Source organism: Malus sylvestris, chromosome 16 (assembly GCF_916048215.2).
Source record: "Malus sylvestris chromosome 16, drMalSylv7.2, whole genome shotgun sequence".
NCBI lineage: Eukaryota > Viridiplantae > Streptophyta > Magnoliopsida > Rosales > Rosaceae > Malus > Malus sylvestris.
In genome coordinates, this window is record NC_062275.1 from 14,705,190 (window position 1) to 14,715,610 (window position 10,421).

At 37.9% G+C, this 10,421-nt stretch overlaps 3 protein-coding genes across 3 annotated transcripts; 1 reads left to right on the top strand and 2 right to left on the bottom strand.

The window, feature by feature from the left end:
* Window positions 1-201: 201 nt before the first annotated feature.
* On the top strand, window positions 202-3,616 carry LOC126606998 (protein FAR1-RELATED SEQUENCE 7-like). The gene is made up of 2 exons (XM_050274412.1): window positions 202-544; window positions 916-3,616. The coding sequence occupies exons 1-2, from the start codon at window positions 501-503 to the stop codon at window positions 3,242-3,244; spliced, it is 2,373 nt and encodes a 790-aa protein (XP_050130369.1). The 5' UTR covers window positions 202-500; the 3' UTR covers window positions 3,245-3,616.
* Window positions 3,617-4,046: 430 nt separating this feature from the next.
* Window positions 4,047-5,674, bottom strand: LOC126607001 (membrane protein PM19L-like). The gene is made up of 4 exons (XM_050274416.1): window positions 5,420-5,674; window positions 5,038-5,257; window positions 4,790-4,835; window positions 4,047-4,340 (listed from the first exon to the last, which is right to left on the bottom strand). The coding sequence occupies exons 1-4, from the start codon at window positions 5,544-5,546 to the stop codon at window positions 4,221-4,223; spliced, it is 513 nt and encodes a 170-aa protein (XP_050130373.1). The 5' UTR covers window positions 5,547-5,674; the 3' UTR covers window positions 4,047-4,220.
* Window positions 5,675-6,205: 531 nt separating this feature from the next.
* Window positions 6,206-10,421, bottom strand: LOC126607000 (glutamine synthetase leaf isozyme, chloroplastic). The gene is made up of 14 exons (XM_050274415.1): window positions 10,256-10,421; window positions 8,883-9,152; window positions 8,722-8,761; window positions 8,527-8,630; window positions 8,394-8,442; window positions 8,196-8,302; window positions 7,877-7,964; window positions 7,620-7,748; window positions 7,444-7,518; window positions 7,271-7,324; window positions 7,152-7,189; window positions 6,898-7,057; window positions 6,732-6,792; window positions 6,206-6,551 (listed from the first exon to the last, which is right to left on the bottom strand). The coding sequence occupies exons 2-14, from the start codon at window positions 9,134-9,136 to the stop codon at window positions 6,412-6,414; spliced, it is 1,299 nt and encodes a 432-aa protein (XP_050130372.1). The 5' UTR covers window positions 9,137-9,152; window positions 10,256-10,421; the 3' UTR covers window positions 6,206-6,411.

Below are 10,421 nucleotides of genomic sequence, written 5' to 3' on the forward strand. Positions count from 1 at the left end.
ACACTTAATTAATAATCCAATCATCTACAACCACATTATTTAATTTGTAAATTTGGTTTAAAAAAATTTAGTCTCTCTAATATTACTCATCCTTGAAAAGAAAAAGTAATAACTCTTTAAATAATAATAAATAAATAAATAAAAATAAAAATAAAAACAACTAATACAAAGAGATCTTGCAAATTCCCAAAACCAAAAAATAAAATAGAATAAAAAATTGGATGACGGTGATGTCTGTGGAAGCCCAAATGGGCTCCAAATGACAATCAAATTAGGTCAAACCCTGAAATTAGGAGCAAACGAACGCCAGAGCAGAGAGATCCAAAACCCAAATCACTTCCCATTCATCATTTCACAAATTCGTCAGATTTCCGAAAGGGCGCCCTCTGATTTTTTTTCCTCAATCTATTTTCCCGCCAAAATACGCTCACGAAATCCTCAAATGGCGTTTTGAGCTTCGAAATCATCGCTCACCACTGGTAGTGTTATTAATTTCAGAAATGGGCATGGAATCCAGCTCCACCCACTTCACAAATATCAGAAGGTAAATTGAAACCTAAACCCTAAGTTTGATTTTTCCCCAATTTGATTTGTCTTACCCAATCAAGCTTAATTCTTTGTTGTGCATTTTGTATCTGTGATATTGAGTATTTTTCTTTAATTTAATTGGATAATGCTGTGTTTGGTTGCTGAGAAATTGTTTTTATTGATTTGATAATTATGTTTTTTATATTATTATTTTGCCAATCACTATTCACATTCATGCGCTGCTGAGTTGCTGAACGTGTTAATAGATTAGTTTTTGCATAAAGTTTGCTTTTGAGGATCGGCTAATGTTGTTTCAGACTGTTAATCAAGTTGCTGTGGCTAATGTAGTTGTGATTTTTTATGTCGTTTTTATTTCTTGTGACGCAGCTTAGATACCGGTTCTAAGATTGAAGACAGTGGGAACAACTTAGTTATCGAGGCGTACCCTTTAGGAATGATGCCTCCGATGAATGCTGTCGATACAGAGGATGAGGGAGAGTCTGGAGTACTTGAACCGTATGTGGGGTTAGAGTTTGATTCAGCAGATGTTGCCCGTGATTTTTACACTCTCTATGCAGCACGGATGGGGTTCAAAGTTCGAACTGGTCAGTTGTATCGCTCGAGAACTGATGGGTCAGTCTCTTCTCGAAGATTTGTGTGCTCTAAGGAGGGGTTTCAGATTAGTTCACGGACAGGATGCCCGGCATTAATAAGGGTGCAGAGACGTGATTCTGGGAAATGGGTTGTAGACCTTTTCCTGAAGGATCACAATCATGGTCTTGGATCATCTACAGAGGAAAATCGTTCCCCGATTTTTCAGAAGAAGAGTTCAATGCCAACAAATTCGGTTGTTGAAGTGTCTCATAGGCCAAAAGTCAAATTGATTAAGGCAATTGAGGATAAACCACCTTGCCCATCTGGAGTTATAACTGCCAAGCGCTTAAAACGGGGTGGAGATGAAATGCAGTCAGAAGTTGATCTATCTGCAGGTCTGGAGTTCAATTCAGCCAATGAAGCATACCAATTTTATCATGCATATGCTGAGAATACAGGATTTAGAATCAGGATTGGTCAATTGTTTCGTTCAAAGCTTGATGGGTCAATTACATCTCGGAGATTTGTGTGTTCGAAGGAAGGGTTTCAGCATCCATCACGAGTTGGTTGTGGGGCATATATGAGGATTAAGAGACAAGATTCTGGAAGATGGGTAGTGGACCGTTTTGATAAAAATCATAACCATGAGTTTGAGTCTCACCTGGAAGTTCAAAAGAAAAATCTATTCTCTTCAAAAAAGTTCATAGAAGAGGAGATCGGAGGGCTGGAGATTGAAGATATTGTTGACATAAACAATGGTAACCTTGTCAAAAGACATAGAGAAAATCACATTGGAAGTGATTGGTACAGTGTGCTGTTTGACTTTTTCCAAACCAAACAGGCCGAAGATACAGGATTCTTTTATGCAGTAGAAGTTGATAATGGTAATTGCATGAGTATTTTCTGGGCTGATGGGAGGTCTAGGTTTTCATGCAGCCAGTTTGGTGATGCCATTATTTTCGACACCTCATATCGGAAAAGTATTTATCTGGTGCCATTTGCCGCTTTCATTGGAATCAACCACCACAAGCAACCGGTGCTTCTTGGCTGTGCCCTAGTTGCTGATGAGTCTGAGAAATCTTTTACTTGGTTGTTTCAAACATGGCTTAGGGCAATGTCAGGGTGTCGTCCTCTGTCAATAATAGCTGACCAAGATGATGTGATCCAGCAAGCCATCATGCAAGTTTTTCCAGGAACCCATCATCGTTTCTCGTTATGGCAGATCAAGGCAAAAGAAAGTGAGCATCTAAGCGTAATGAATGGTTCTTTTAAATATGAATATGAAAAATGCATTTATCAGTGTCAAACAGCCGATGAATTTGAAACCGCATGGAATGCACTCCTCAGCAGGTATGGGTTGAAAGATAACGCTTGGCTGAAAGCAATGTACGAAAAGCGCAGGAGTTGGGTTCCATTATACTTACGAGCTACATTCTTTGCTGGCATCCCCTTCAATGAAAGTATAGAATCATTCTTTGGTGCACATTTCAATGCCCAAACACCACTTAAGGAGTTTGTTTCACAATATGAAAGAGGCCTTGAGGGACGGCGTGAAGAAGAAATAAAAGAGGATTTTAACTCTTTTAACTTGAAAGCCTACTTGCAGACGAAAGAACCATTAGAAGAACAATGTAGAAGACTTTATACACTGAACACATTCAGGGTATTTCAGAAAGAACTTCTACAATCCTATAGTTATCTAGGATTTAAGATTTATGATGAAGGGGCAATCATCAGGTATTTGGTCCGCAAGTGCGGGAATGACGATGAGAAATCTATAGTCACGGTTGGTGCGGCCATTCCCGAAGTGGGCTGTAGCTGTCGAATGTTTGAATTTGAAGGTATACTATGTAGGCATGTGTTGAGAGTTTTCCAAATCTTGGACATAAAAGAAGTTCCCCCTTGCTATATCTTGCGCCGTTGGACTAGAAACGCTGAATATGGTATTCCTTGTGAATCTGAATTGGGTGGAAACCCTCAAGAGCTGAAGGCCTTGATGGTGTGGAGTTTGAGAGAAGCAGCCTGTAAATACATAGAGGCTGGGGCAACATCTCTTGAAAAGCACAAGCTCGCCTACGAAATAATGAGAGAGGGCGGACGAAGACTTTGTTGGCAGAGGTAAGTGTGTGGGGAACAAGATTCAGTCATCTCTGATAGTTTGTATGGATAGATTTTGAAGTTTTCGAGCTGCATAAGTAGCTAGTCCTTTTTTTGACAATCGGTCTAGGTTATGTAACAGAAGGACCATTGATTTGCCTTGGATAATTTGCTGTTGATATGTATCAGTCATGTAAATATTTGGTTGTCATTATTTTCCAGTTACTTGTGCAGGTGAGAAATGGGGTCTAATTTCTAAGCAATAGTTGGGAAATGGCACTAGTTTGCCGTCAAAGTTTGGTGTTTGTATTGATTGTTTTATGATCGGTCATCTCTTTTCTCTCTCTTGTATAGACATTATATTCATGAGTTCAATCTATTGAATTAAAAATAAGAATCAATCTCGTAGCACTCATATTTTCCGGCCCACTTCAGAAGTTTGATTCTTATATTATTGGTATCACACTCAATGTGTCAACATAACACTGAAGATTTTACTGATATTTCAGCAATCAATCTCCCAAGTTTTGAGAATGAAATCCGAACTTCGACAAACATCCGACGTCGCAACATCATAAGGATATATGGATTTTGATCGAGGACAAGTTACATTTTCTTGGTTTATGAATACTTAGAACGAGGCAGCCTGTATGGAGTCGAAAAAGCATCGCAACATCATGCGATAATACAATGGATAGCCAAAAGAAGCAATCCAAAAACCAACGTAAATATCGAAAATAAAAATTGCACCGTACAAAAAATACGCAAATGAAGACAAAAATAAAGAAATTAATAAACAAAAATTAAACACGACAAACGAAGAAAAGTAGTGTAGAAATCAATACATACAGTGATACTATGAACAAACATTCATATCGAAAATGCGTAATTCATTCATACATATGCTTCTTATTCTGCATGCAAATTAAAATTTATCTCTTATGATTTAGATAAATTTAATGTAAAATCTCGCTTGTAGTAAATTTTTTTATACAAGTACTTTAAACTCTTGCGTTGCGTCCTCTTTCTTGAGCAATAGCATCTTCAACCCCAGCATGAATGACACACGTGGAAAACATTTGTGTTGCACTCACAATTATTGTTATGACCTCCAAAGTACGCTGTTAATCCAATACATAACACCATGATTAGTCATGTAATTAAGATTCATGTCTTTATGCAATAAAACATTAAGAACTACTACTCTTTGCTCTTTCCCTATATGACCCCCCCTGAAAATTCTTACGTGTGACGAATGTATTATGTATACAACTTTCTTTTCACGATTATTAATCATGTGACGACTGGTGGGTGAGGGTTGTGTGCGAAAGGACAAAGTATAAGCATCTATTTCATGCAGAAAGGCTGCTAGTACTACCTAGTACAAGAAAAGCTTAGGTCTAAGTGCAACCGGTTGTATCTATACCTGTTATTACACGAGAGTCACATAGTGAAAGAGTTAATTCATGTGACTCTTTATACAAATCGGTGATAGGGAAGTTTTTCTCGCCAAATACAACAATGACCCTCCCATTGGTTTTATGTTTCAAAAATAAAAGCAGCAACTTACCATGTTGGCATCTGTCCAACCAAGTCCAATCTCTTTACAAGCCAATCTGAAACAGCAAAGGTGGAGACGAAATTCGCAATTAAGCATTTGATAATATTACACTTTAGAAGAATGACAAGTAGATGGAAAAATGGTTTTTTCCCCTCGAATTGAGCTCTTAAAGTGCTTTTATATAAAATTTATCGTTGTCAGGGTGCTTTTTCTAAATTACGAAGGAAAAAAAACACAAGGCCAGCAGAAATGTTCACCCCATGGCAAGAAGGGTGAGTGACCAAGTAGCAAGAGAAGAGGCAGCAGCTGTGTGCAAGCTGGGACTGTTCCATTGAAAAACATTGTGGAGTCCGGTGAGTGAGGTCCCAAATCCAACAACTCCAGCAATGAGGGAGAAGATCACAAAAAACCCAGTTGCCAAATTCCCAAATGGAAAATATATTGGAAATATCCGAGCTGGAATTGACAGAACAGATGCTGCATGTGCAAGCACATTAATTGTTGTTAATTACCACAGCTAAGTTGTAATTGACGAGAAATTGTTTGGTGTGACCGCCACAATTCAATCACATGACACTGTGATGATGGTCACACCAGAAGATTTCTCGTAATTGAAGGACTATGCAAATCGATAATTACCAGTTTCGCGAGATCTTTGGATTCCATGGTTGACAGCCCAAGAAGCAATGACAATGACAATGAAATAGAGAATAAGATTAACAACTAGGAGAATTGATGCTGCAGATTTTGACCCTCCGGAAGCCATGGCCTTTGAATTTGTTTGGGGAGATGGAAAGAGAAGGACTAAATACTGTCACGCTTATTGAGCTTAGCTTACAGAACTATATATTCTGGATATTAAATTGTTGTCTTTAATTCAAAGAAATGGCTCGCATTCTTTCCCTTCATGGGGATTGCCTCAGGGAAGGGGCAAAGAATTTCTTGGCTTTTTTTATTTTATTTTTTGGTGGAATAAAGTTTCCCTGCTAAGCACACAAAATTAAAGAACAAAGTTTTTCTTTTCTCTGTTTAATGATTATTTTTTGGCAAAAGAAATGAGCGTTATTGTATACAGTAGGGCTTGAGCGTTAACCAGTTAATAAGTTCGTACGTCGCTAACCACGCGTCTGGACCCTTTACAAAATGTATCCCATGATCTGAAATCGTTCATTGAAAGCTCACTTGTACCAGAATCTAATGAAGAACTAGCTATCTATGTGTGACTATAAAAGTAGATGAACATAGTGTTTTCAGATTTTGGTGAATTTTGTAGGGAACGGAAGATTTGAAGCTAACGGAAGACTTGAACGAGAAGGAACACTTCGACTCAGTTCCAAGCTTCATTTCTTACGCAAAAACCAGAGTTCATATGATAAGTAAATGATCCAATGAACTGTCAAATGATTCAATTAAGGCTCTCCGATCTACACGATTAATTTCTTTGATACGAGAAAATATTCTACAAAGTTGAGCATGAGATGAATCATGAACAAACACTGACAATGGGACCTTTATTTACAAAGGATCTTCTCAAAAGGATTTAAAAGGTGAGGGAAAATGCTTCCCACATTTGGCTGTTTTGTCCCAATTGACAGCATTTGAAGCCCCAGTGGATTATCTTTGAATTGGTTTCAGACATTCAATGAAAGCTTTTGAGCTGCAAGAGCTTCAGCCTCAAGGGTTGGCTCCCACAACAATGTAGTTTCTGCCAGTAGTGAGGTCACAATGTAAGGGTCCATGTTTGAAGCTGGACGACGATCCTCCAGATAACCTAATACAAGAGCAAGCAACATCGAAAGGTTCAGTGGTGCAGGTCGTTTATAAAAGTGACATATCAGAAAGTAAACGCCGGGAGTATACTGGTGAAGCATACAAAAAAAAAGACGACACTGAAACATATTTAACATTTAACCACAGCTTAAGATAGTAATACTGAAACTGGTAGTAGTACCTTTTCCTTGCTTCTCAGTTTCACGACCAACACGGATTGAGCAACCACGATTAGCCACTCCCTACAAATCCAAGTGAAGCGTTATTTAGTAATAAATATATGACGGGAACTTCCGTTGCCCCATTGATTAAAGTTCAATACCAACAGCTAACAATTTGAGGCATACCCAAGAAAATGTGTTAATGCTGGCTGTTTCATGCTTTCCTGTCAACCTTCTCTCATTTCCTTCTCCGTAGGCACTAATGTGCTCACCATGGCGAAGTGACAGATTCAAAATTGCCTTCTTAATAACTTCAAAGCCTCCGTCTTCTCTCATGCTCTTTGTACTGTGAAAGCAATGATTATTCGATACATTATTAGCATACTATCCAATTGTACAACTATATTGTCCATTTCATCAATGTTATATCGTCCAAGTACCTGTAATTGGTGTGGCATCCTGCACCGTTCCAGTCACCCTATCAATGCAAAATAGGAGACAAGTTCTTTCATCTGCACATATTTACTGAAAATATCGACATATGGTAAAAACTATTTACCTCTATAGGTTTTGGATCAAGTGTGAGAACAACACCAGCTTGTTCAGTGATTCTCTGCCGGGGTAGGGAAAGATAATGTTTAGTAAATCATAGGACGCATCGACACACCAACACTAGTTCAATGATACCATTCATTTGCAAAACTGCCGCCAAGTTATGATCGGATGAGTTACCTCAAGAATGTATCTTGAAGCCCAGATATGATCTCCTGCTTCAATTCCCACACTCGGACCAACTTGATACTCCCACTACATGATAATACCGATAATTGTTACTGATGGATGAAGCAAGGTAACTACAGTATTTGAATTTCGAAACAGGACGAGATAGAGAAGGGGAACAGGAGAACCTGGCCAGGCATAACCTCCCCATTGGTGCCACTGATGTTAATTCCGGCATATAGGCAAGCCTTGTAGTGAGCATCTGATATGTCACGTCCGAATGACTTGTCTGCACCAGCACCACAGTAGTAGGGACCCTGCGATAAATAGATGCATTATTACCCGATACTTATTGATGGCGAAAGATTTTATAACACAGACTTTAATTACTAGAAATGAAACTATTTTGGCTGAACTGATAGATACTTGCAAACAGAATTACAACCTGAGGACCAGGATAACCTCCAACTGGCCAACCCAAAGGCCATTTCACATCAGTTTGGAGTAATGTGTACTCTTGCTCAATCCCATACCTGAAAATAATGGTCAAGATTAGTAGATTCTCGAATCCAAATATGTAATCGTAGTGTAACACATACTTGACACATTTATTTACATAAACTTGACAACGCTGTTAATCACTATGCATCAATACAGAGAGATGAAAACTATAATTCCAGTCCTAATCATCTACCAGACACGCAGGCAGGCACACACACACACACAACTTAAAACTAAGACAAAATTATCAAAGGAGAAATTACCATGGGACTTCGTCTATAACCTTCTTGTTCTTGAAAATCTCAGCAGCCCTGGCGCGCTTGTTTGTTGGGATAGGCTCGCCTTGCGGTGTGTATGCATCGCAAATTACCTTTGCATAGCACATAGAATGATGTCAGTTAAGTTTTATATGATTAAATTCACTGGACAGCATGGTACAAACATTTATATATGATACCTACCAGAATATTGTTGCCACCACGGAAAGGGTCCTTAAATATCGCCTGAGGGCTGGAAAATAGAAGTTATATCAAGTTCCTGTTGTAACAATGAAGAGAAACAACCATGAACGTGGTTTTGTGCTGAAGATCTTACTATAAGATTACTTCACTGTCTTCACCAGGAGCTTGTCCAGTACTTGATCCATCATAATTCCACTTGGGAAGCTCAGAAGGATCTTCAACAGGCTTTGAAAATGTCTGAAAATTTTGTAAACAAGCATATGCATGAGACTAATCAAACTTCAAACTTTCAAGTTAAAATTTAAAAGTCCATGGACATTTATCATACCCTTGACTTGCTACGAACATCAATCCCTGACCCTCCAATCCTGTTTCAAAATGATAAAAGATCAAAACATTTTTCGGAAGCAACTTACCATGATATCAAAGAATGAACAATGTTAACATGCAGTACGAATATCAGATGCTAGTAGAGAAGATGAGGCATACCAAATGTACTCAGCAATAATCTTGTCAGTGAATGGAGTGAGGTCCAGGTTTAGTAAACCCTCTAGCCTGTTTATGGTATAACCTTCGGACTTGGTGGCGAGCACTCTAAATTTAGTAGAGCTCCGAGTTGGTCCTTTCTTGTTCTGTTTCAACACAAGAGAACCCCACATCTTTGCTGTCATAGGACTGGCAGTTGCTGAGCTCTTTGTAACCTTCATCTGCCATTGTGAAGTGGGTGCCAAAATCTGCGCCATTTCAGCCTACTCCTCACTGAAAAACAGTATAAACCATCATCAAGGACTTGTAAGTAAACGCATCACGGCCTCTTAACATCAAAGATCTATCGAACTTGCGAAACTTACATCAAAATACAACACTGATGAAATTGCATTCCTTCCATTATATAACATGACAGACCAAGTGTTTTCTAGTTCTTATACAATTTAACTATGAAATTCATCGAATCAACCGCCTCGTCTCTCCTTCTGCTTTGTTTTTTTGTATGGATATTACTTGCTTGCGATACACATTAGAGGGTAGATTAGTAATTTTTCATAATGAAATAGTGTATGGAGTTAACTTTGGATAGTGAATTAGATGTTTGATTCGCAAACTATATGAAATATTAAGGGCTTATAGGCGAGAAAATGACGGTATTACACTCTAAAGTGTGACAAGTGACTTAAGTTGACGAAAAAATAGATAAAATAGCTTTGAATATAACAATAGAGATGAGATTAACAATTTTTAATGAATTTAAAGACTTATTTTATCCAAAAAATAATTTAGAGACCTAAAGAAAAATCAAACAAGTCAGCTTTAGTATTTGTAGGACAAGTGGAAAAGAATTGAAGGGGAATTGGGCACATTTGACATTGTAAAGCACGTACCAAATGACTAAAAAGACCCCAACTCTTTCCCTTTTTCGTTTCTTGTACTAAAATTAGAACGGTGCTATTCACGCTTTTTTTTTTTACCTTCACACACTCGTTAACTTTTATGCATTGATTTTTTTCAAATCAATCGATTCGACGACCAAAAATCGAGAAATGTATGTGAGAAATAAAAATAAGTATGTGAGTAACATCATCATAAAACTTATGAGCGATAGAATTAAACAATTTCAGCAAAGAAAAGAAAATACAAAACAAAACCCCACGTAAAAATAAAAAAGACAATAATAATTCTCACAAAATAAAAAGAAGAAACACAGAAAGAAAATATACTTAAAATCTACCATTTGTCTTACTTTTTGCAGCAGAGTAACAGACTCATGCAAGAAACGGTCAAATGTATCTGACATTGTTAATTTTGAATGAATGCTTGACTAACCCATTACCCATTCATAAAAAAGTTCATTGCTTTATATTTACCTGAAGACAGAAGAGCGCTGCAACTTGGCTGGAACTGCTCAGAGCTTATGAGTGAGATGAAGGGAGAGGGAGAGGGAGAGGGAGAGAAGTAGGAGAGAGAGAGGAGATGTGTTTTTTGGTGGGGGGAGTTTATGTATAACATAGTGGGTGATGGGTAAAAGATTTG